Genomic DNA, 27,247 nt, shown 5'->3' with positions numbered 1-27,247 from the left:
TTGCCAGGCAGGTGCTTATGCCGCTGAGCTATCTTCCCGACCCCAAATGATCCTTTTTGCCTGGGACTACAAGTGCATGCTCCTTTGCTCAGCCAGTCTTATTAAGTTGACTCCGATTTAGGATTAGTTTAGAAGGACAGAGGAAGAAGAGACAAAGAAAAGATAGGAAATTATAAGCTGGTACAAATCCCACCATCACTAAAGCAAGAAAAGTCCATACTGTTCAACCATTTTGTAAATTCTCGTCAGCCTATTGTGGTGGCACAAATCTGTAATCTTAGCACTTTGGAGAGTGAGGCAGGATTGCTGTGAGTTTGAGCCCAGGCAAGGCTAACCTGAACTATGTTGTGAAACTCTGTTTATATTTAAGATACTTAAGATTCCTTTGAGTTTCACAAATTTGGATGCTTGTTTTCTTTTCCAGTTGATCATTTTTTTAAATGAACGTTCTACCCCTTACTCTTTTTCTGTTTCATCTGGAATTTCTATATTGTTTCACTTGATGGTATCCCTTAAGTCCTGTCACCTTTCTTCAGTCTTTTTAATTTTTATTTCTTGTTTCTCTAATTGAATAATTGCAAATAACCTGTCGTCTGAGTTTGCTGATTCATTTCTGTTTGATCAAGTCTGCTTCTATTGAAGATTTGGAATTTTTCAGTTTTAATTAACTTTTTCAGCTGTAACACTTCCACTTGTTTCTTTTTTATGGTGTCTCTTTGTTGAATTACTCATTTTGTTCATGTATTATTTTCCATATTTTGGTTTAGTTACCTGTGTTTTTTATAATTCACTGAATTTTGACAGGACTTTTTTTTTTTTTGCAGAACTGGGGATTGAACTCAAGCCCTTGCACTTGCCAAGGAAGCGCTTATTCTACTGAGCCATCTCCCCAGCCCCGACAGTACTATTTTTAATAGTATGTCAGGCATTTCTTAGATTCCCATTTATTTTTAGGTCAGTTACTAGTGTTTTATTTTTGTTCTTTAAAAATCTACATATCTCATCTAGTCTTTACTGACTTTGCCATGGAAAGCCCTTCAATAATTCTATTCAGAGACTGATAGAAAGCTAGCTGGTGGGGTCCATATGCAAGCTTGCTGCTATAGACATGGAGTGCCCTGGCCTTTTGCCTGAGTCATTGGGCAGTAGAACTTGATGCCTAGGACCACAGGAGGTGGCCTGGTGCCTGGGTTCATGGGTACCAGTCTGAAATATGAGTTCATAGTACCCAGCCTGACACAGAATGGGTATAGGTCCTGGTTCCATAGAGGCCATTCTGGGACTTAGAGCCTAGTTCTGTGGCATTGCCTCCTGCATCCCCAGAAGTATCTTGGCGCTTGGGGCTGATCTTTTTTTTTTTTTAAACTCTATTTTGTCTTTTTTCAGGGTTTTTCTGTTTACTCAAGCTTGGCCTTTAACATGTTCCGGCTGATTGGAACCACTGGTGGTTTAGTATATGCATCACTGTTCCTCAGGCAGCTTGTATCATTGGTATAGTTTGTACTACAAATCTATCTAATCATATTATTAGTAGTATTTTTACTGATAAAATTAATAAAATAGAACAATCATGCATGTACCACCAGTTGGTTCAAGTTGCCTAGAAGCTTCCTAATTCACATGGAAGCAAGACATGTGAATTAGAGCCCTGATGTAAATGGGTGGCAAACCTACTCTCTATCCCAGGGTAGCCTTGCATTTGCAGTTCCCCTGCCTTAGCCTCTCAAGTACTGCAGCTGCCTGGCCCTTTCTATGAGTTTTAACTTCACTTAAAATTCATCCTTGATCTTTTCACTTGGTTCTATCTGGATAAATGTGTTACAAGATGAGGAGGTCCATGAAGAGTAGTCACATGGTGAATTGACCCCTATTTCCGTAGGTCCCCCCCCCCCCCGCGCGCCTTTTGACTTATATAGGGAAAAGGAATAAATTTCATAGTTGGCCTTGTCCTGTCAGGCCACATCCTCCTCCCACATATCTCAGAATAACTCTGGTTCTTTAGCAACTAGCCAGTGGTGTTAATATTAGCTGGCACTTAACAGGATCAAATTCTCTTTTTGGGCCTATTTCATAATGTTGACTGTTTGGATGGCATTTAAATTTATTCACTTCCAAATGACTTGAAGTACAATGCTTTTGGTTATTATTACTTGGACAACTCACAGATGTTGATGTTAATGCTTTAACCGTAAAATTAACACAACTTTATTATTTGGGCTTTACCCACATTTACTAATGAAAATTTTCCTTTTTCTTGAAAGGAAGAACTAAACAATCAATTGCAGGGATGCAAAAGTAAGTTATTGGTCAGAAAACTGACACAAAATCTTTGAATCAAAAAGGAAGGCTAGATCTTTCAGAGTGCTGGTTTTAGAGTGGGTGATTGGTTTAATTTGTAGCTGGTGGTTTACAAGGGCTCTTTTATGATGACTGGCTCCCTTGATGCTGTTTCTTGGCAGATGACTACAAGAGTTCATGAGACTATGGAGTTCCAGGAAAGGTGCAAAATAGAGTTTCAGTCCCCATTTCTGGAGAGACTGCCAAATTTTAATAGAGCCTATTTTGTAGACAAGGTATGACTGTTTGGGGTTGTGAGATTGCATGGTTCTAAGACCAACAGTTGGGCCCCTAGAGTGAGTTTATTTGTAATCCCCACTAAGCCTTTTCACAGTTGACTTTACCAGTTTAATAGCAGTAGTCTGTAATAACCAGTGATGGGAATTTTAGACAGTAAATGACCTTTTTGACCTTCTTTTGGTAATCATATCAGAAAGAAATGAGGGGCTGGAGAGATAGCTCAAGAGAATAACTGCTTGCCTGGCAAGCTCAAGGGCCTGAGTTCAATCCCCGGTTCCACCAAAAAAAAAGAAAAAAGAAAAAAGAAAAAAAAATGAGATTCATCATTATACTGAAATATGAAACAAAAAAAGGAAGAAAAGAATCCGTGGAAAATAGTGCATTAATTTACATTTATGAAAAACAAAAAAACAGTGCAACTTGCTGCCAGCATTTAATGTTCAGCAATCAAGAATGATGATATTGGGCTGGGGAGATAACTTAGCACCATCGTGCCTTCCTGGCAAGCACATGGTCCTGAGTTTGATACCCCTTAGCTCCCAAAAAAAAAGAATGATTATATTTTATAAATGGAAATACCACTGCTAAGATGGGAATGATACATAAATAGAATGTTGTCATTTGTTCTCAAAGACTATTGATGTAGCAGGACAATGTGGAAATAATAAATGTGAAAATGATAATAAAAGCAAGGTATTTCATGGTAAACTTTGAGATGAAGTTAGGGCAGTGTCTCACTTATTCTTCTGTCCTTGTTGGGACAAATAACCGACATCCAAAGTGAAGGAAGGAAAGGTTCATTCACCTCACAGTTACTGGAGGTTTCAGTCTATAGTTGGCTGGCTCCAAGGCAGAGTGGCACAAGGCAGAGAACATCAGTTCATGGTGGTGGCAAAGAGCAAGAGAAGCCAAGGGAGGAATAGCAGCAACAACGGCAACAGAGAGGAAGTCTGTCTGTCTGTCTCTCTTCTGTTACGTTTAGGTTATCCACCCTAGGCTGGATGAACAGCCACACCCATAATCCTAGTGGATCATGAGTTAATCTCAAACTCTAAAAGTCCCTGCCCCATGACTGCATGAGGCTTTGTGGGGACAACTAGACACAAACCATAACAGACTATAATCCATGAGTTATTTTAGGGTAAGGACTGCAGCTAGAAGTGCTGCTGGAAAGTATTCTGAGGCAAGTGAGAAATGGCTTAAACAAAATCATGAAGTTTTTAAGTGTGTTCGAGTTAGGTACTGTTGGATATTAGATGTATAGAGACAAATGGGTTTACTGACAGTGATGGTTTCTGGTAACCTTCCTACACACACAGTGTCAGAGATTGAACCCAGGACCTCAGGTTGCTAGGCAAGTGCTCTGTCAATTACTAAGCTACACGCCCAACCCATTTCATTCTTTCATGCTTATGTATATTATTTGTCAAGAGGTGGATTCAGGGTCAGTCTCTTTTCTTTTCTTTTCTTTTTCTTTCTTTCTTTCTTTCTTTCTTTCTTTCTTTCTTTCTTTCTTTCGCTTTCTGTCTTTCTGGATTTCTGGCTTCTTGTGACAGGGTTTTGCTATGCTGTTCAGGTTGGCCTTGAACTCAACTTTGTCACCCAGGCTACCCTCAAACTCACAGTAACCCTCCTGCCTCAGCCTCCTGCTGGCTGGGATTAGAGGTGTATGCCACCATACTTGGCCAGATCGGAGTTTTTTATGTTATTTGACCACAGAATTCTCTCGGTTGTGAAGCTTTATCTTATAATAGTATTCCTTAAAACATACTTTGGAAAATATGACCCTAAATAGTATTAGGCCTGGGGCTGGGGAGATGGCTCAGTAGAATAAGTGCTTACCTGACAAGCGCAAGGCTCTGAGTTCAATCCCTGGTTCCGCTAAATAAATAAATAGTATTAGGCCAGTGATCTGATAGTGTATTTTTTTTTGTATTTAACTTAATCATTGTAGTCTCTATACTGAATAATGGATGGTTTAGGCAACAAATCCTCTGTGTGTGTGTGTGTGTGTGTGTGTGTGTGTGTGTGTGTACTTGTGTATGAGGGGGTCACAGAGAAGAAAGGGAGACAGAGAGACAGATGGTAAATTTATGGTGTATGCACCTAGAAAATATTGATAGAAAACTGTTCCTACTTGGCAAAAGACATAGGTAAGTAAATAAAACTAGTAATTAAATTGGGTGAGACAAAAGAAATGCAGATTTTCCTGAGTCTTTGAGCTTAACATGGCAAATACATGAGTAAAATCCAGTCAGGCCATTGAAGAAAGTAGAGACTAGAAAAGTGGGAAGTCCATTTGAGTCACCATTGCTTGATTCAGTACCAGCTCTTTCAGACCATGTCATCCCATGGTGAATATGCTCATGTGCTTAAATGGGATTACTAACTTCTTTCTCACCAGGTTCTTAGAAGTCCAATGATGCACAGTATATGAGTACATGAAATGAAGGAGATTTTTTTTTTTTGTTTTGTTTTGTTTTCTGTATTTAAGGCAGGGTTTTCTTAGGCAGATGCAGGGGCTGGGGGTTCAATCCTGCCATAGTGGTGCATGCCTGTAATCTCAGCTCCTGGGAGGCTGTAAACAGGAGGATCGCTACGAGTCCATCTGGTAGTGAGACCCTGAACACCCTATGAACCCTTCCCTAAAATACAAAAAAAAAAAAAAAAAAAGCTCAGCGGATTAAAGCACCTGCTTGGGCAGCTGCAGGGGCTGAGGGTTCAATCCCCAGGCCTGCGGTGCTGGCCCCTCTCCCAAGGCACGCTGAGATGTGGTGACGCATGCCTGTAATCCCAGTACTTGGGAGGCTGTAAACAGGAGGATCACTACTAGACCTTGTAGACCCTGTACTAAATCTATAAAAGTAAAAGTAGTATCATTTGTATATCATTGTTCAAGAACCTAAGTCATGTCACAGTGCTTGCCATATTCTTTTAAAGTACCACACATGCACTGATTTAACACAATAGTTGTGTTCTACATACATTCCAGTTAATGATGAACCACATATAGAATATATACACCTCAGCCTAGGTTTGTGTGCAGACAGCAGTGAAGTCTTAGAATAATACATTTCTCAGATATTTTACCATGATGTTAAACAACATATGAGTACACTGTAAATGCCAGCAATGCTACAAAAAGTGTGTTTTACCATTGGGTAGAAACTATTCTGCTCGCCACATTTGTTCTCTTGTTTTTCAGGCATATGCTGCCACCATGCCTACCTTATCCTTTTTTAAAAAAATTATGTTTATTGAGGTATAAGTGTCACACAAAGTTTACTCCTCTTGTAATATATCCTTATATGAGTTACTTTGCAGTACTCTGGTGGAAGTTTGACAAATGTATATCATACGACCACTTCTTTTTTTTTTTTTTTTTTTTAAGGAGCAGAATGTATTTATTGAAGGAAAGAAAGCTCCTGTCCAAGAGAGGGACAGGAGGAGGCCCAAGCGGGTTGTCCCCTCGTATAACCACTTCTGTAATCAAGATGTAGAATAGTTTAGGCTCCCAAATTCTCTCATTTTTCTTTGTAGTCATCCCTTTCCTCCCAACTGCAGGTAACCACTGTCTCTATGGTTTTGCCTATTCCAGAAAGGTGTATAAATGGAATACTAAACTCCTGATTGGTTCTTACTTCAAACAAAACTTGGTAGAATTCTAAAATTCAGACTTTTCCCCCCAAAGTGCCAGATTTCATCACTTTCTTAACAACGGTTCCAGGCAAGTCATGTTTTTAGGAGGAGAAGATGGCCATTTTCCTGGCCAGTGCCTCACAGTTTTTCCTAGCTACTTTTAAGTTTGGGTTTGTGTGCATCCTATACACACCTTATTCTTTGTGTTCTTAGCATTAATGCTACACAGTTCACCTGAGACAGTCATTTTCTGAAGTTATTTTAGCTTTTAGGTTATCCTGTGTTGAGTCTGTTCAACAATTTGAGCAGATCAAAGTTTAAGTATTTTCTAGAGTTTCTCATTAGAAGAAAAAATACCTTCTTAAAAGTGAAATAGACGGGCCGGGGAGATGGCTCTGTGTAATAAGCACTTCCCTGGCAAGTGCAAGGGCCTGAGTTCAATCTCCAGTTCCGCCAAAAAAAAAAAAAAAAAAAAAAAAGTGTAATAGCAGGCCCAGCTTGGGTGACTTAGTGAGACCCCGTCTCAGAATAAAAAGTTTAAAAAGCATTAAACGTATAGCTCAGGACAAAAAATCCTTGGTTCAGTCCGTAGTACCATCTAAATAAATAAATACAAGTTGCTTCTAATAAAGTATTAGCCAGAATAGACATAAAAGTTTTATTTGCTAGACTGGGTCAGAACTGTCTTTTGTACTTTTCCAAAAGGGTGGTGTGGGAGATAGGAAGAAAGCCATTGCTCCCTTGCAAAACATTGCCACAATATGGGGCCGGAGAGATGGCTCAGTGGAATAAGTGCTTCCCTGGCAAGCGCAAGGGCCTGAGTTCAATCCCCGGTTCCGAAAAAAAAAAAATTTGCCACAATAGAAGGGGAGAAATGCACACAGCTTACTCTCAGATGTTTTATATGTGTAAATATTAAAAGGACATTTTGAGCCGGGGAGGTAACCCAGTAGAATAAGTACTTGCCTGGCAAGTGCAAGGTCCTGAGTTGAATCCCCAGTACTGCAAAAAAAAAAAAGGACATTTTAAGGTCATAGTTTACTCTCTAAGTGCCATTATATAATGGTACCTTTGACATTCTGGAAGATATATTTGTTCTTTCAATCTCATACCAAAAGAAAGTAGCATGTACTAACTTACAGAAACCAAAGAGAATCCCAAGGAAGATAAACCCAAGAATTCAAGTTTGGGCCAGCAAGATAGCTCAATGGTCTAAAGCACCTGCTTAGACAAGTTTAGGCAGCCACAGGGGACCACAGTTTGATTCTGGTACCACAGGTCTTGCCAACCCTGCCCTCATGGTGGGCTGAGTTGCCCCCCCCCCAAAAAAAAAGGCTTGATTAATCCTGAATATTTTGTGAAAGATACACATGGTGATTTACTTTATTGCTTACTAACCGATTGTGTTAGTGCCACTGGAGCTTCCTGATTTACTTTAGAGACCTGATTTATTATCTTTGACTGCTAATTATCTTTGAGGTTTTCCAAATGAAAGAAAATGTCTCAAGTTATAAGAGGAATCTTTTTGATTGTTCTGATTGTTTTTTTGAAGTTTGAGGGATTTAACAATTTGAGGGACCCTTTTTAAGGTTATGAAAATGATTCTGTAGAAGACTTGAAGGAGATGACGTCAATATCCTCTCGGAAAAGAGGTAAAAGAAGGTACTTCTGGGAATATAGCGAACAACTTATGCCATCACAGCAAGAAAGGATTCTGAGGCCATCTGAATGGAACCGAGATACCTTGCCAAGCAATATGTATCAGAAAAATGGCTTGCATCATGGTAAGAGAAAGTTGCTGTTGAATATTTAGTGTCTTATTTATTCTTTTGAGACAGGGTTTCACTATGCAGCTCAGGCTGGCCTTGAACTCACTTTGTAGCCAAGACTGTAGCCATCTTCTTGCTTCAGCCTCCTGAGTGCTGGGATTACAGGTGTGTGGACAGCCTCAGTGTCATTGTAAATGGAAAGATTGACCCATAATTTTTACTCGGTATACTTGGATTTTCAGCCCTTTGTAGCCAACTAGAAAGGGAAATAGTAGGGCTGATGTATGTGCCATGACTACTCTCTGCATACAGTGTCAAGAGCTAGCACTTGTTTCATAACCGGTCCCTTCTCCTACCTACTTTACTCAGGAAATGGCTGGGAAGCTGCTGACTTCTCATAGCTGCTGTCGGGTTGAGGAGAAAGCGAATGGGTTTCAGCATCCCTCTCCTATTCTCCATTCCTCAAAACTAAATCTAAATGAAGATACCGAAATATAGAAAAAAGGAAGGGTAAAGAAAAGAAAGCAGACCTTGATCCAGGCCTTCATCAGGCCCATGGCCCAGGTGCAGGCTTGGTGTGGTCACCCACCTGGACACAAAACAATGCAGAGGAGCTCTGGCCCACTAGTGCCATTACATTATTTTGGCTATGGCTATGCCACCCTGGTTGCTGCTGGTGGGATCATTGGCAATGCAAAAGCAGGTAGTGTGCCAAGCCTGGCTGCTGGGCTCCTTTTGGGGAGCTTAGCAGGCCTGGGGGCTTAACAGCTGTCTCAGGACCACAAGAACATTTGGGTTTCCCTAGTTTGCTGGTCATTGCTAAAATTGAACTGAATGTGTTGAGCAGGCCATATTCATAGCGCTCACATCCAGCTTGAACTCAGAAAGAATTACACATCTCCAGACTTGAACTTTTAAATGTATTGAAGCAATGCAGAACATGTACATACTTTAGCAGTTTACTTAAAACAACTGAACTTGGTGAGGAAAGCGTCATTCACTAGCATCACACCCTTCAGAGGTGGCTGTATAAGCAGAGAGCTCAGCGATGCCTTCACACGGTTGGGTCTTCTGTGGCAAGCCCACCTCTTGTTTCTGTATCAGTAGTTAGAAATCTTAGTAAGATGCTAGCGTCAACACTGGGGCCCCAAAGCCTCATGCCCTGCTCAGAACATTATGAAAATCTTCTGGTGTGTTCTTTTGCTCGTCTTAGAGCACAGATCTGTTTTGAAATTATGTTAAATGGATAATAAAAATAAAATTTATTATTAATAGCAAAAAAAAAAAAAAGAAAAGAAAGCATACTTGTTGAAAAAGGAGTGATGAGCGTGGTGACACATCTCTGTAATCTCAGTATTCTGGGAGACTGAGATAGGAAGATTGCAGCTTCAAGCCCAGTGTGGGTAATTTAATTTTTTAGCAAGAATTTCCCTGTCTCAAAAAAAAAAAAAAAAAAAAAAAAAAAATGGGAGTATAGCTCAGGATGGAGGCTCAATATGAAGGCCCTGAATTCAACCCCCAATATCATGGGGGGAGGAAAGAGAGAGAAAAAAGAGGGAAGAGAAGAGTTAAATAATAGGAATCACTAGATGCTTATAATCTTAGATAGGTTAAATTTTTACTTGTTAATCCAGAAAGATTAAATAGAATTCACGAAAGTGATCTTTACATTAATCCAAAATCATTACTAGGGCGTGGCAAATAGCTCAGTGGCTTAAAGTGCCTGCTTAAGGGGCTGGGGTTTTATCCCTGAGCCTTCCCTGCCAGTGGTGCCCCCAGGGCGTGAGGAGATGGGCATTGAGACGGGGCATGGTTGTACGTGCCTGTAATCCCAGCGCTTGGGAGGCTGTAAACAGAGTCCGATCTAGTAGTGAGAACCTGAACACCCTGTAGATCCTCCCCTAAAATACAGAAAGAAAAAACAAAACAAAACAAAACAAAGTCTTTATTAAAAAAAGCAGAGGGGAAGTATTAAGTTTCGTGCTCAATAAGCAGTTTAGTATTTACAAATTCAAGTTGCTAAGCATGTTTGAGGACAGGAATTCTATCTAAGTATGTTTATGCCTCAGTTTTTCTGTCAATCAGTACTCAGTTCTGTACCGTATTACCTCTTCATGATTATGAAATTTTTATATTCAATAAAGTTTTCTACCAAAAATGAAAAGGATTCTAAGTAGCTTGTGAGTTCTAGGAAAAGACAGTGTGATGGCGAGCCTTTTAATAGCTTTCAAGAATACAAACAGCCCTCTATGGCACATGTGCCGCAGACTTGCCACCATAGCTAGTTAAATTCAGAGTAGGAGTACACAGCCATTCCTTCTCCCTGGAATGATAGGGCAAGACTACTGGAGTGTTCTGTAATGTTACTTATCAGAGAAGTTGAAGAATGTTCAAACAAGGTGATTCTTATTTGTTGGAGTTTTGAGCCAGCATGAAATATGTATGTCTCACAGATTTTTAGTTGCAGCATCAAAACATCTTTGGGTAAAGTGTCCAGACTGTCTTCTGGACTACATATTATACTTCAGCCCAGATTTTTGTGTGCACTTGTATTCAGTCCTGAGATTTGAGATGTTTAGTATTGCTATGAAAGGAATTAAGAGCCGGGCATGGTGATGAATGCCTGTACTCCAGCACTTGGAAAGCTGAGACAGGAGGCTCATTGTGAGTTCAAGGGCAGCGTGAACTTCATAGTGAGACCCTGTCTTTAAAAAAGAGAAAAAAAGATTGAAAAAAAAAAAAAAGATTGAAAATCTGTTTTACTGGGGTTAGAAACCTAAGAGTAGTGAAGAACTAGGAAAAATTTAGAACAGTGAACTGTCACCCCTCTTTGTGTTTGTGGTGCTAGAGATGGAACCTAGAGCCTTGAATATGCCAGGCAAGTGTTCCACCACTGATATACATTGACAGCACACCCCTATCCACACATAGACAGGAGGCTAGTCCTTCTAGATTGGGTTTGTTCAACATGCCAAGATTTCAGAAACATGACAATATTTGACCTCACTATATAGTCCAAACTGGTCTTGAACTCACAGCAATCTTTTGCCTCAGCCTCAGGATTGTGCTGGGATTATAGGCATGTGCCACTATGCCTGGCAAGACCTTTAGAAGACAGTGTTGTTAACTGTGGAAAATGTATCTATTGTTAAAACAAATAATCTGACTTTAACTTTTAAACTTTCTAAAGGAAAATACGCAGTAAAGAAATCACGAAGAACTGATGTAGAAGACCTGACTCCAAATCCTAAAAAACTACTCCAAATAGGCAATGAGCTACGGAAGCTGAATAAAGTGATTAGTGACCTGACTCCAGTCAGTGAGCTACCCTTAACAGCCCGGCCAAGGTCAAGGAAGGAAAAAAATAAGCTGGCCTCCAGGTAAATGCTAATAATGTTTACTCATGCAAATAGTCTAGGGGGTGAGATTAGCTTTTGAGTTTTAAAAGAATAGGTGACCTTTAACCATTACTCAAAAATATTTTTTTTCTATAAATACTATAATAAGAGTATTACACTTTTTCCTTTGAAAGTAAAATGTGTTATTTATGCTTCCTGGAAAAATTTTTTAAAGAGAGAACTAAATGGAATACAGTACAGTATAGTGTAACAGTACAGCACAGTATAACAATTTTTTTTTTTTTTTTTTTTTTTTTTTTTTTTTTGCGGAACGGGGGATTGAACTCAGGCCCTTGCATTTGCCAGGCAAGCGCTTATTCTACTGAGCTATATTCTTCTCGGCAATATAACAATTTTTGCAGCTTTAATTTTCATTTACTTTTTAGTGAGTCAGGTTTATTGAGGTCTCATTTACTTACAGTAACATTTACTCTTTCTAATGTACACTGTTAGGAATTTTTACAAACATAACCTGTCATATAACCACCATCATAATAGAGATACTGAACTTTTCATCACCTTAAAAAATTAATAAAGCATACCTCTTTTCCCATCCTCAACTTCTCACAACCAATTTCTTTTCTGTCATATGGGCTGCCACATAGATGGAATGTACTGTATATTTCCTTAGAATTGAATTTCTTTGCTTAATATGATACATTTGAGATCCATCCATGTCCTTATAAGGAGTAGTAGCTTGTTCTTTTATTATCGAGTAGTATAAACCCTTGTAGTTGTACACTACAGTTTATCTGTTTGCCAGTTAAAAGACTTTTTTGGGTTACTGCCAGTTTTTGGCAAGTATAATTAAACCACCACAAACATTGATTTAGAAGAGTTTGAACGTAAGTTTTTATTTCTGTTAGATAAGCTTAAGTGTATATGTTCAACTTTATACTGCCAAATTATCTCCCAGAGTAATTGTGTGTACTATTTTACATTTTCACGTGAACAAATGAGTGTTCCACAGTATTCACTTTAAATTCTGTATACTTTGAAGTGTCAGTTTGGACTTGTTTCTTTTGTTTTTTAGTCACCCTGATAGGTGTGTATTGGCTATAGCTTTACTTTTGAATGTCGCTTAATTTTTTAAAATGGATTAGGGTAAATTATTGTAACGTATTTTATAACTCAGACCCTTAATAAACATCACTATGCAGTAATTTTTGGTTGCTATAAGGACATGTGTAACAGTAGCAAAAAGTAGTATATTCTGAGTATTTTAAAAAGAAAAGTGAACTAATAGCTCCTTCTTTTTACAGAGCTTGTCGGTTAAAGAAAAAAGCCCAGTATGAAGCTAATAAAGTGAAATTATGGGGCCTCAATACTGAATATGGTAAACCTAAATGTTGAAGGATTTATTAACCTCTTATGAACTTTGCTGGATCTCTCTTGTTCTTTGCTTTTATAATTTGCTTGCTCTGCATTTTTATCAACTTCCTTTTTATTGATCCACTCAGAAAGCCACAAGCCCACATTCATTCATTCTTGCCTTCTTAGTGTATGGACATCTATATCTGAGGCTCCTTAAGCCAGTCTCATCACTACAGTGATTAAGTAGTCTGCTTATAACCACAGCCATTCTTCTGTTTTATAGTTGTGTTGATTACCCAATTTTGTTGACTTGTTTTTGTATTTTCCTTGATTTGAATATTTTAACCTTTGTGTGGCTAGTTTAGAGCTAGCTATGTTTCCACTGTTCAATGAAACATCTATGTACTTGTTAAAGTACAGTTTCCTAGACTTCAACCTGCATCTTTTGAATTGAAATTTCCCAGATTATTATTTTTTTCTTATGATACTCAGGATTGAATGTAGGGCCCTGTACATGCTGGGCAAGTGCTCTGCCAACTGAACTACACCCCCAGCGCTTTCATTTTTAAATTGAGTATCACTTATATAAGTAAAGGCAAATTCTTCCATGTGGGTGATGTTTCAACTCTTTTGTTTTGTCTTACAGATAATTTATTATTTGTAATTAACTCCATCAAGCAAGAGATTGTAAACCGGGTACAGAATCCAAGAGAGGAGAGAGGACCTAACATGGCGCAGAAACTTGAAATCCTCATTAAAGATACTCTTGGTAAGAATTTTGGGTAAATTCATACAAATAGTAGCATGTAGTATAAGATGCATGATTTGGGGAGTTAGTAAAAGTTCTTTTAGTTTAAGGCAATACCCACATGCTCTTATTGTACTTACTCTTTCTCCTTTTTGTTATGTTGGGGATTGAGTCAGGACCTCATACATGGTAGGCATATGCTCTGCCTTTGTGTTGTATTCCCAGCTCACACTTGTTCTCTTTTTCTTTACACTTACATTCTTTCATAAGTAGTTCTCTTTTGGTTGTTTTTTATTGTTGGTTCTGGCTTGGTTTTTTGAGACAGGGTCTCTATGTATCTCAGGCTAGCCTTAAACTCACTATATAATCTAGGTTGGCCTTGAACTCATGGCCGTCCTGCCTCAGCATTTTAGTTCTGGATTTTATGGATGGTTATATCTTTCAAGATTTAATGTTTCTAAATGTATACTGCTGGTTACTAAAATTTGTAATTTAGACTTAATCATTGTACAGTTTTAATGCTTAAGATAGATAAGCATTCAGCAACTTTAACCTTACATGGGATAAAACAGTGCTCTGAGATGCAAGCCTAGTTTGCACCTTTCTTGGCAGTCTCACGTATTTTGTTCAGTAATACATTTCACAAGATTCTAATAAATGTGGTTATCTGATTTGTCCTCCCTAAACAGTTGGCACACTATGGTGAAGATCAGTGAAGCACAGGCATCAGAAGCCAGGCCAGCTGATAGTGGATGGAGAGGAGATAGCAAGTGTGGACATAGGCATGAAAACAGTAAAGGCCTAGGAGCTTAGCTCCCATAGGAGCAAATAATCTTACAGATTAGTAGCATCCCAAAGGCTTTCCAATCTATGAAAGTCCAAACAATTAAATTCACAGAATAAAAAAGGCCTTGTGTTTGTCTTGAATAGAATTATACTGACCCTGAAAATGATTTCACGTGAAGAGTGGGTCCTATGTGTCAATATTTTCCTGAATTTATTTCCTAACCATTTATTTCCTATTTAATGTAGATTACTTAATTACTCAATCAAAACAAGAAGCAGTAATAATAAGTTTGCTTGACTTTTTTCAAATACTCTAATGGCTGTTTTAACGTTTTGGGTATTCTTTCTAAGATACTCTGTTAGGGGCTGGGGAGATGGTTCAGTAGAATAAGCACTTCCCTGGCAAGTGCAAGGGCCTGAGTTAAATCCCCAGTTCCACCCAAAAAAAAAAAAAAAAATGTAATATAAAAAGAAAATACTGGTTGTAATAGTTGTTTCATGTTGGGAGTGCCTATAATTGTGGTATTCTGAATATGGGCGGCTAGTCATGACATGCCAGTTACTGCTAAGATGTCTCTTGGGTAGGTGGATGTTCAAGAAGAAGGGGGTGGTGAATGAAAGCAAGAGACAGGAAAAGGAATATTGTGGGACTGTCCTGCTTCAAGGTTGTATATGATGAGATTTTTGGACTTATGTGCAAACATGAGAAGCATAGAATTCTTTATCCTATTTTTTAAAATATAATCTAATTTTTGAATGTTTTTTATCATATTATGTAGGGACTTAAAGTTCAACATATCAATACTTGATGAAAAATACCTGTTCCTTATTATGCCTAAGATGTTTGAAATGCAGTGAGATAGTGAGGTTAAGATTGATAGCCTAAATCATTTGATAATAACAATAAGCTTTTCTTCTGGATGGGTAACAACCTAAGTTTGCAGACCAAAATTAGAGAAAAAGGAGGGCTACAAGGAAAGCCAACTTTTTGGCCCTAGCCTTCTAAGGTCAATTAAGACTCAGGACATATGAGAACTTGTACTGTAACGTCATGTACCTCGGTAGTGTCCCAAATTTTCTGATCAAGAAGATTATGGGGCCAAAGAGGAAAGCGATCGATGACATAGAGTGGGCCTAAGGAGAGTCACATGGGGAGAAGACACTCTCTCAGGCTTTCACAGAGAGCACATTGGCCAAGCAATGGCCATGACTCATCCACATGGCTGCACTGATAAAGGTTCTACAATCTGAGGTACAGGATCTCAGGACAAATCCTGAGGGCATTTCATTGACCTTCTCAGACCAAAAAGCTACAACTCTCGTTGCACAGGTCCTGCTTTACCTTGGTCTTAACCATCCAGTAGAAAAGTATGAAGACGAAATATAAGAAATAAAGCCATGCTGTTAAGTTAAGCTGTGAGTGACTCAGGTCAATAATTTCTGTCATTGCCAGTTAAACAGAAGACCCAATGCTATTATGGGCTACTGGACTCTTTTAGAATATTTTGCTGAGTTTACACAGCTATAATATTCAGTAACTGAACTTAGGAAAAATGGGGTACACCGATGAATGTCCATTCTGTATCTGTGTATTCAAAGTGGTTGGGGTAGATATATAGTTGCATTGTCTTAATGAATGGAATGATTTGTTCTATTGGTGTTTGTAAATAGGATCACAAGTCCGCATCTTGTACAGCAATTAACCACTAAGAATAATATATGCTGTGTATTATTTGTTGAAACTGTACTTCCGATTTGATTTGAAACTGTCTCATTGCTATATGTTTATCAATAAAACTGTAGAAAAAAAAAAAAAAAAAAAAAAAAAAAAAAAAAAAAAGAAAATACTGGGCTGGTGAGATGGCTCGGTGGTCTAGAGCACCTACTTAGAACAAGCTTAGCTAAAGCAAAGGGACCACGGTTCAATCCCCAGCACCACATGCCAGCCAGCCCCGCCCCCTGGTGGGCTGAGCTGGACACACACACACACACACAAACACAAAAAAATAAAAAAAATAAAAAAAATAAAAAGAAAATACTTTTACTATTTCATTTATATTTAGTACAGTGTCTATAGGGTCTCACACAGATCAGACTCATAGTGATCACCCTGTTTTTAGCCTCCCAAGTGCTGGGATTCCGAGCGCATGCCACCACACCCAGTCTGAGTTACCGTGAGGGTAGGGTCGGCACAGCTTCCAGCAATTGGTAGTCTGATGATCTGTCTGGCTGGCCCTTAACCATTTCATTTTTAATTTAAACATTTCATATGTTGAGAAGTTTGTGTATTCCCTTTATACTTGAATGTCAGTTTTATTTACCCAGTAAAAAATCCTTGACTCATATTTTCATTCCTTGAATATGTTTCTCCAGTTTCTTAGCATAAAATATTTCTATTGCAAAACCAGTATCTACATTTTTATGTCACTTGTTTGCTGGTTTTGCCCAGATACCAAAATGATTTTTTACCCCCTGGATTTTGTTTTTTTAAATTTATTTTATTTTTATTTTTTTCCATAATTTTATTGAGAAACAAATAGCAATGAGACAGTTTCAAACCAAATTGGTAGGACAGTTTCAATAATTAACACATTGCATACATTCTTCCTAGTGGTTAATTTTTTACTTTTTCTTTAAGTCCTTGTTATTTTATTGAACTATGTTTAGTAATTTAGGGTTGATATTCTCACATGTGTACTGTATTCTTTCAGTATGTAGTTCCAGATCTTTTTTAACCTTGCCTCCTGGCAAGGGCCTGAGTTCAATCCTGGGTTCCGGAAAAAAAAAAAAAAAAAAGCACCTTGCCTCTCCTCCTCTCTCTTTTCTTTTTCTGTAATCTCAGCACTTGGGAAGAGGCAGAAGGATTGCTGTGAGGCCATCCTGAACTAAACTATATAACAAGACCCTGTCTCAATAAACAAAACAAACAAAAACCCAGTAGCATTCTAGCTTCACAGAAATCTTCCTTTTTTTCAGTAAACATTAAACATAACAGTTGGCTTTCTGAAATTCTCTTCTGCACCCTTACCCCCATTTTCTCTGGACCATATCTATCTTTTACATCTTCTGTAATCATGTTTTCATGCCAACCTCACATGCTCTTATCAGTGCTGGCTCTTCTGCAAAGTCTGACTGGCCAGTTTTCTGAATTCTTCGAGGCTTGGCTGTGGGTCCTTCATGTCTTAATGTGGGCCCCTTGAGTTCATCTTGTACTTTTGGGTTGCACAAAACCTTTCAGCTTCAGCTGCAGTTGTCAAGTTATCTTCTTTTTCTTCCTAGTAAATAATAACCTGCTGGCCATTTTAGATTTTTGTCCTCAGGTCCATTACTTCCTTTTCATTTATCTCACAAAAATACTGATAACGTGAAGTAAATGCTGATATTATTCAATTCTTAATAACCTTTGAATGCTAGGGTTCATGGAGGTAGCTTGTTACTTACCAGTGTTTTCAGGGGTTTGTTTGACCAGTTTATAGTGTTTCGTTTTGATGATGGAATTGGAGATTGAACCCAGGGCCTTTGTACATGCTAAGCTGCAAATTGCCCAAGTTGGGCTCAAACTTGGAATCATCCAGCCTCAGCTTCCCAGAGTGACAGTATTATAAGCATGAAGCATCATGCATAGCTTTCTTATTTATTTTTAAGAGACAGCCTTATTTTATTGCCCAAATAGGTCTCCAACTCCTGGGCTCAAGTAATTCTCCTGCCTCAGCCTCTCAAATAGTTGAAACTACAGCTGTGTACCTCCTGAGCCTGTTTTCCATGGACTCAGTTGCTCTGTTTCTTTTGGTGTTGCTGGAAATTGAACTCTGGGCCTTGAGCATGATAGGGGAGTGCTCTACCACTGAGCTATATTCTCCTCTTCTTTTGCTTTTTAAAAATTATGTATTTAGTACAGGGTCTCACTACACGGGTCGGACTTGAAGTGATCTTTCTGTTTTCAGCTTCCCAAATGCTGGGATTACAGGTTCATACCACCATGACCAGTCTGAATTGCTGTCTCAGCGTGCCCCAGGGGCGGAGCTGGCACAGCAAATGGGGAATCGAACCCCAGTCCCTGTGTCTGCCTAAACAGGCACTTTAGTCCTCTGAGCTATCTGCATTCCCTTATTTTTATATGGAAAAAATGGAGATTTAAAAAATTCTGCTGCTAGCTGGGCATGGTAGTGCATGCCTGTAATCCCTGCATTCAGAGGCAGAGGCAAGAGTTTACAAGTTTGAGACCAGCCTGCGCTACAAAGTGAGCTCAAGGCCAGCCTAAGCTACATAGCAAGACCCTGTCTCAAAAAGACAAAAGAAAAAATAAGTGTCTGCTATATACAGCCATCTTCTTTCATATTCTCTCTGAGAAACTCAGTTTGGTAGAATAGTGTTTAATAGTTTTTATCCTAATGTGTTTTTTTAAATTAACTCTTTGAAAACTTTTGTTTATCCTAACAATAATTTGTTGAATTACAACTTCTTCTAGAGTCAGTTTGATTGTTTTATTCCTAGAAAATTATCCTCTTCTAGACTTTCAAATTTATTAAAATCGATTTTGTCTTTAGTTTTTTATTTCCCCTGTACCCATGGCTAGTGCTCTGTTTTTGTTCCTTATTTGTATCTATTTTCTTTCTTTTTTTCTTCTCCCTCTCTCTTTTTTCCCTTCTTCCCATCCTTTCTTCCTTTTTTTCATCCTATACTGGGGACTGAAGATAGGACTGAACACCAGGCAAGTGCTCCCCAACTAAATTACTTATGAATTATTTACATGGCCCATTGTTTTGACACAGGGTCTCATTATGTAGTGCAGGTTGGCCTTGAACTTGCTGTGTACCCAAGTGGCCTTAAATTTACAACAGCCTCTACTTTGGCCTCTCTGTTGCTAGGGTTACAGGTGTGTGCCATCACACCAGGCACCTTATGTGACCCTTTTTATTTTTGGCAATAGGATCTCTGGAAATTGCCCAGTTTGGCCTCAGTGTTGAAATCCTTCTGCCTCAGCCTCAGGAGTAGCTAGAAGTACATAAATGTGCCACCACACTAGGCTTCTTCTTAATTTCTTTGTGTGTGTGTGTGTGTGTGTGTGTGTGTGTGTGATTTTTTTTTTTTTTTCTTCTGGAGACAGAGCTTTGCTATGTAGTCCAGGCTGGCCTTGAACTCACTTTGTAGCCTAGCCTGGCCTTGAATTCACAGTGATCCTCCAGCCTCAGCTTCTTCAGTGTTGGAATTACAGGTGTGTACTACCATGCCCAGCATTCCATATTTCATTAATAGTTACAGGTTATTCTGCTCCTCATTCCTCAAAGAACCAGCTCTTGCATTTACCAGTTACCATTTCTTGAGTTAGTAGATTCTTAACTAAATCCATTTTAATTCTTTTTTGTTCATTAACATAAACAAAACCTTTGCATATTTCTTCTGAGAACTACTTTAGTTATTCCTTATAAATTTAATGTGTCATATTTTAATTATTTCCTTAATACTTCAAACTTACGTTTGATTTAGTTTTTTAAGATTAATTTTATTAAATATAAATAAATAAATAAATATATTTTATTGGGGCTAAGCATGGTAGTACGCGCCTGTAATCTCAGCACTTCAGAAATTAAGGCAGGAGGATCATTCCTGCCTGAACTACAGGCCAGCCTGAACTACATAATGAGACTCTGTCTCAAAAAATAAATAATTTTATTGAGTCGTTTTAGTATATGTGCTGCCAAAGCAAACATTATTGGGACATTTTAGATATGCGTAATGTTGACATTCATTATAGGAAATTTGTACCTATACATGATAAATCTTTTTTTTCCCGCATTGCCCTCCCTTCCCTTTAGCCCCTGTTCCTCCCCTTATTTTACAAAGCTTTGTTTCCTTTTTTTAAATTTACCTTTTGCCCAAGAATTTTTAAGGTGAGATTTAACATGTCTTAGAAGGTAGGAATATTACCTTTTAGGTTTTCTTAGTTTGGTTTGGTTTTTTTTGTGTGTCATGGAGATTGAACCCAGCAACTTGAGACTGAGTGATACCTACCATAAAATGTATCAGTTTTTGTTTGTTTGTTTGTTTGTTTGTTTACTGGCTCAGCCTGCCCTGAGATGTAGTGTGGGGAATCGAACCACACTTGCCTAAGCTTGCCTAAGCTGGTGGTTTAGACCACTGAGCTGTCTTGCTAGCCCCCTGTATTAGGTTTTAATATATAGTGTTCAGATTTTCTTTTCTTTCTTTTTTGCAATTAAAGCAATAATTTATTAACTGTTATTTTAAAGCATAAATCTTTTCAAAAGGCAGTATCATGATAATTCATGTTATTAACATACATCACAAAGACATCTAATATTTGAAAAATCACTGAAGGAAAATTCAGTGTTTTCCTTGTGGTATATTTTGCAGCTGAAAGTAGGAGTTTTCTGTCAGTAATGCAATACTTAGAAGCATACATTTTTAAATTCTTTCTTGCAAATCAGAGAACATACCATTGTTATATCTTTAACTCACAAAATATGTCTGTGTTTTTATATCAATGATACAGTATCAGAAATTAACCCAGTTGAAAAAAAAAATGGTAGCCTTTTGTTTTAACATTATAGTTTGACTAAGAGGTAGACGTTTTTTAGATTGAGGAACTAAATCTTCCCCTTGAGTTCTCTAAACGTAGATTTTTTTTTACTAATCATTCTAAGAGTGACAGGAGCTCAGCTTATTTATTTATTTAATTTTTAAAAAATTCAACAGAAAATGGAAATATACTTTTTAAAGTTTCTAATACTAGAAAATATTATATGATGTCTTTTAAATAAATTGTAAGTGAAAGATACAGTATAAATCTTAGAACAAAAATTAAGATTAAGCAATATTCGGAAAATTAAATACTAATTAATTAAAAATTAAATGTTTCAAAACAATTGAACTAAGAAAAGGTTTTCATGATAGCAAAGAAGTACTAAGAGTAAAACAAGATAAATACTGGAATGGCAAATAAATGACCAGCACTTTTAACAGTTTGAGGATAGGATATCGCACAAAGTTCTAGTGTGTTGTGGACGTGCATAATGACCGTGACAGTTACTGGTGGCCAAGAGTCACTTGTGGGATTGAGCTACAGCTATTTCTTTGAAATCCACCCTGTAGATTCAGATGGAATCATGACCCATAGGGTGGAAGAGAAGTCCATTTGTAGGGTGTGCTGATGGAAATATTTTGCTGCTGAATACAAAAGAATAACTGAAAGACTACTATTGTATATCTCTTATTCTCCTGTGTTTGTTTGCCCTATTTGGTGGGTTCTTTCCATTCTTATTCATGGGGCTGTGATCAATTTGCTCCCTCTCTAGAGCATCATTTAGTTGTCTTGTAGGCTTGGCTTTGTCATCATGAAATTCTTTAGTTGTTCTTTGTCATGGAAGTATTTCATTTCTCCATTATACTTGAGAGTTTTGCAGAATATATCAGTCTGGGTTAGAATTTGTTTTCTTGCAAGACTTGAAGTACTATGCTCCATGATCTTCTTGACTTGATGTTTTGTGAAGAGAAATCTGCCGTTATTCTGATGGGTTTTCCTTTAAATGTGATCTGTTTCTTTTCTTTAGTGGCTTTTAGTATACTGTTTCTGTGCTGAATTTCTGGGATCTTGATTATTATATGTCTGGGTGTGTTTTTAATTGGGTTGGTGTTATTTGGAGTTCTATATGCTTTGGTTAGTGAATGTCAGATTGTTGCCCCATATTTGGGAAGTTTTCTGCTATTACTTCTGCACATACTCTTCTTATATCATTTGTATTGACTCCTTCCTTCTCATTGATGCCTATTAGTCTCAACATTTGTCATCTTTGCATCATCTTGCAGGTACTGAATTATTTTTTCCTGCATTCTAGTTGTTTTTTAAGAGATCTTTTCTTTTTCACTAGCTGCAGTGGTGTCTTTAAGGTCAGAAAGTCTATTTTCACTTTTATTCAAACGGTTTTGCCAGTTTGTGATTGAGGTTTTAACTTCCGGTATATCACTTTGAATCTGTTTCATACACTCTCTTTCTTTCCTAAATTGCTTATTTAGGGGTTCCATCATTTTTATATTCTGATCTTTTTTTTTATCAGTGTATTCTTTTGAAGCACTTAGTACTTCTTTGATTATAGTTATCACTACATTTTTTAGTTCTGAAATTATTTCTGATCTGATTTCTTCTATACCTTTCTACAGTTGTTTCTTTACTTCCAATGCTGTTATTTCAGAGATTTCAGGTTTGTGATTTCCAGTTTCCTCTATGCTAGTGTCGACTGCATTTTGTTCCTTCTCTTTGTCATTTTGTATACCACTGTCTTCTGATCTTTGGTGTAGAGCTTAGATAGAGTTACTACCTTAGCACCAGATCCAGATCTATGAAGTTCAGATTCCTCCAGGTGGGTGTTGCTTAGATCTGGCTGGGGTCTGGCTGCTGATCTCCACTTTTTTCTGCTGCAACCATTGGAGCTGAACCCTTTGTGTCACTCTGGCAAGATGTTCTGCTCCTGAATCAGCTGGGTGGGTCTTGCCTCTAGCCTCTTTACAGGGAGTTCTACTGAAGGGTTCCGCGTCAGGCCTGCGCTCTGGGTCTATTCCGGGATCAGCACCCCCGGGCGGTCTCACTCACTGGGCCTGTGCTCTGGGTCTATTGAAGATCCTGCAGCCCTGGATTGTCTCAGTCACTCCTCAGCTTATTTTTCAGCTTATTTTTAATATAGACATAATTCATGCTTAGTTTTAGTTTTTGTCATCAAAAGATCTGGTTTGTTTATATGACCTTTTATAATTGTTCACTGCATAATCCCTTATTAAGGCTTTACATTTATGTGTGCTATTTGATAATTTGCCACTTGGTGTTTTGGTCTGTGGGTTGCATTTTAAGTGAGTTAAAATATATATTTACCTTTTTCTCTCAATTTTCCAGGTAAGATCTCACTGTAGAACAATAGAGTAGTGTGAGGCAAACATGATAACCACTACACTATGGAAACTGTTAAAAAAAAAATGTAGTGTAGTGAATATCTACATTTTTTCAGCTCAGTCCACCAGTTGTTAATGTTTTGCTACATCTGTGTTTTGTTTCTGTGTGCATATGTATTGATGGGGGTTTATTTAAAGGTGATTTATAAATATAATATTTTATTCCTAGCTATTTTAGCTCAAATCTTTTGAAAACAGGGATATTATTTTCATTCACAACACTGATATTATATCCAAGTAGTTGAATATTGATAAAATGCCATATATACTTTGGAGGCTGTTTTACATAAGTTTAAAGCCATAAGTTATAAGTTGTATCAATAATGTCCTTTATAACTTTCTTCTCTCTTTTTGTTTGTTTGTTTTTGCAGTACTAGGGATTGAACTTGGGACCTTACACTTGGCAGGCAGGCATTTATGCCACTGAGCTATATCTCCAGTCTTCTTCTTTTTTTTTTTTTTTTTTTTTTTTGCAGAACTGGGAATTGAACTCAGGCCCTTGCACTTGCCAGGCAAGTGCTTATTCTAGTGAGCTATCTCCTTAGCCTTCCAGCCTTTTTTATATATATATTTTTTAATGATCCATTTGAAGATCAAGCATTGCGTTTTACCTCTCTTTTTGTCTCCTTCAATTTTTTTTTAGTACTTGGGAGGCTGAAGCAGGAGGATCGCCACAAGTTCAAGGCCAACCTGGACTATGTAGTGAGGTGAAAGCTAGCAAAGCTACATAGTGAGATCCTATCTTTAAAAAAAAAAAGTCCCTGTGATAGATCTTCTAAAATGTTCCAACATTTATATTTATGTATTTTCTCCTGACAAGATGAAGCTGAAATTTTTAGAAAGTATTCTTAATATATCCTTATTCTATTAGCTCAGGAGGACATAATATCAGTTTGTCCCATTGGCCATATGGATAAAGTAATAGCAGTATTTTTTGTAGTATCTGTATATTTCTACCTGTGAGCAGTGACTAAATGAATGTATTTCTGTTTTCACACTCCTATTTCCTTAACACATTTTTAAAAAGATACATATATATGTATGTTTTGGGGGTTTTTTGCAGATAGGGTCTCACTGTTATTTCAGGCTGGCTTTGAACCCACTGTGTAGTCCAGGCTGGCTTTGAAATCACCATAATTCTCTGCCTCACTGAGATTATAGTCATGCATCACTACACCTGGCTTTAAACTTATATCTTTATTATTTGATTTATTGATTACCTTTGGCCTTTTTATAGAAGATGAGAAAGATAAGAGAATATCATCATACTTGAAAAAAGAGAACTATTGTGCTTATGCTTCTCCCACCTTTTCTCTCTCTTCTGGTCTACATTTTCTTAATCATTTTTCTTCAAAATGAAGAAAAAGGAAACACCAGACCTACATGTGCAAATACCATACAGTCTCCCTAGTGTAAGAACTCAAAAGAAGAAATAAAAATAGAAAGGTATAACACAATTAAAAGGAAAGAGAGAACTTCAGGATTAAACAAAAAGAGGGTCAGGAGAAAAGCTAGGAAGCATGACGGGGCAAAACCATACATTTAGGCAATGATCCTGAGAGTCTTGATCAGGTTTTTGAAATTAGCAGTTAATTGGTAGGATTCTCACCCTAACTATATATGCTGATGCCTGTGAATTAAGCAACTGCACTGAAGATAGCAATGTGTAATCCTAGGGCCATGCTTGGAATGCCTTCATATTCTGTAGGGACTTAAAGTCTAACATATCAATACTTGATGGAAAATAAGATGTTTGATATTCAGACAGGTAGTGTGGCTAAGCTCAGCTGCCTACATTGTAGGGTAATTATGATAAGCTTCTCTTAGTTTATCATAAGAGAACTTAAGTTTGCAGACCAAAAATTAGAGAAGAAGAAAGGCTGCAAGTTCTTTTTCCTTCCAAGTTCCAATTTTTGGAATGTGATCCAAAAGTTGCAAGGACTGCCAACACTTTGGCCATAGCCTTTCAAGGTCAGTGAGGACTCAGGACATAAGAGAACCTGTGCTGTGACATTCTGTAACTAAGTGGTGTCCCAGATTTTCTGATCAAGGAGATTATGGGGCCATAGAGGAAAGTGATCAGTGATACAGAGTGTGCCTAAGGAGAGTCACATGGAGAGAAAACATTCTCTCAGGCTTTCACAGAGAGCACATTGGCCAAGCAATGGCCGTGACTCATCCACATGGCTGACACTGACAAAGGATCTACAAACTGTGGTACAGGGTTTCAGGGTAAATTCTGAAGGGATTTGACTGACCTTGTCAGATACAAAAGTTACATTTCTTGTTATATAGGTCTTGCTTTATCTTGGTCTTAACCATCCAGCAGAAAAGTATAAAAATGAGATACAAAAAGTAAAGCCATATTAATATGCTGAGCTGTAAAAGACTCAAATCAAACTTCTGACATTGCCAATCCTACAGATAACCCATTAATATTATGTACTACTGGACTGTATTGGATTATTTTGCTGAATTCATGCACCTACAATATTTGAATGGCAATGGAATACCCATCTCTGACAAAACTAAACAAAAAAGGGGGATATAAGTGAAGGGACCATTTGGGTTTTTTTATTTTATTTTATTGAGAAACAGTAATGAGACAGTTTCAAAACAGGCTAGTAGGAAAGTTACAATAATTAATACATTGCTTATTATTGTCTTCATAGTAGTTATTCATAGTACAAGATGCAGACATGATATCCTGTCCATACACTATTAGTACAAATCTTCTCATTGAATTAAGAGAATGAAGGACCATTTTGTATCTGTATTTACAGAATGGTTAGAATAGATATACAGCTACTTTCTCTTAATTCAATGAGAAGGATTTGTACTTAGAGTGTTTGGACAGGATATCATGTCTACATCTTGTACTATGAATAATTACTACGAAGACAACAATATGCAATGTATTATTGTAACTGTCCTACTATCCTGTTTTGAAACTGTCTCATTACTGTTTGTTTCTCAATAAAATTAATAAACAAATAAAAAATAATTATATAAAATCTGAATACATAGTTTCATTTGTGTTAGATGAGCCCTCCCGCCTTCCCTCATGGAACATGTGAATTAGAGCAATCAAAAGCAGCTGGCTGAAAAAACAGGAAAGAAAAGTTTCTGGGCTTAGAGAGAGGTACCTCTGACTCTGGTTTGTTACTCCTTGTTGGCTATCCCACTTTCAATGTTGAGTAACATCTTTAATATTTATCTTGGTTTGATTTAACTCCTCTAATTTTAAAATTATAGACATGAATCTAATGGGGCAGAACGATTTTCTGGGCTGCAATAATAAGCAACAGCACTCATTTGAACTCACATCAAGCTGAGGGCCACACCTGACTCAGATATTTTGTACTTCTTTCTTTTTACCTAGGTACTCTCCATTTCTGTGTTATAAGTGTTCCTTTTTATCCCTTCAGGTCTCCCAGTTGCCGGGCAAACTTCCGAATTTGTTAACCAAGTGTTAGAGAAGACTGCAGAAGGCAATCCCACTGGAGGCCTTGTAGGACTAAGGATACCAGCATCGAAAGTGTAATGTGTAATCAGCCTCATTGGTCCACTGGTCAGAAATGTCTGTTTTTGTCACGTTCCCCATTGTAAATTTTCATTCTGTTTTGCACGTCAGTTAGCATTATGTAATCATTTACAATTAGGTTACATTGTTTTAAGAACTTGTAGCATAGGTGAAGCATGATCCAAAATACTTGATTATTGCATTTTCAGAGCATAAACCATGGTTAAACCTGCTACTGGCATTAGAATTAAAATTCATACATTAAGCAAATGTTTAAGGTACAGATTGCACAAATCTGTTACTGCAAACATTCTGGAGGAGTGAATATATTAGTGTAGTGCCAAGTATCATGGCAGGTTTATGCTCTGAACTACACAAAAATATTGAGGAAGCATTTTTTTAAAAACAATTTAGATTGTTTTTAGAATTACTGCTTTTAGTTCTAATTTTCCACACCATCAATCTCACTTGTACATGACATAATAGGCCTGTGTGCCATTAGATGTTCATTTCCTGAGCTCACTATGATATATAT

At 37.6% G+C, this 27,247-nt stretch overlaps 1 protein-coding gene across 2 annotated transcripts in view; it reads left to right on the top strand.

Moving 5' to 3' along the window:
* Window positions 1-27,247, top strand: part of Crebrf (CREB3 regulatory factor) — a 70,951-nt gene extending 43,704 nt beyond the window's left edge. Inside the window, exons 5-9 of one of the 2 annotated variants that reach the window (XM_004644837.2) lie at window positions 7,806-8,000; window positions 11,176-11,365; window positions 12,646-12,719; window positions 13,344-13,466; window positions 26,618-27,247. In XM_004644837.2, coding sequence (XP_004644894.1) covers window positions 7,806-8,000; window positions 11,176-11,365; window positions 12,646-12,719; window positions 13,344-13,466; window positions 26,618-26,733 — 698 coding nt within the window. In that variant the 3' untranslated portion in view covers window positions 26,734-27,247. The remainder of the gene's footprint in view (window positions 1-7,805; window positions 8,001-11,175; window positions 11,366-12,645; window positions 12,720-13,343; window positions 13,467-26,617) is intronic. The other variant, XM_023705041.1, reaches the window with a different exon arrangement.

Source organism: Octodon degus, unplaced genomic scaffold (assembly GCF_000260255.1).
Source record: "Octodon degus isolate 3935 unplaced genomic scaffold, OctDeg1.0 scaffold00212, whole genome shotgun sequence".
Classification (NCBI taxonomy): domain Eukaryota; kingdom Metazoa; phylum Chordata; class Mammalia; order Rodentia; family Octodontidae; genus Octodon; species Octodon degus.
The sequence above is the reverse complement of the archived record's forward strand: the minus strand, read 5'-3'. Positions and strand labels throughout refer to the sequence as shown.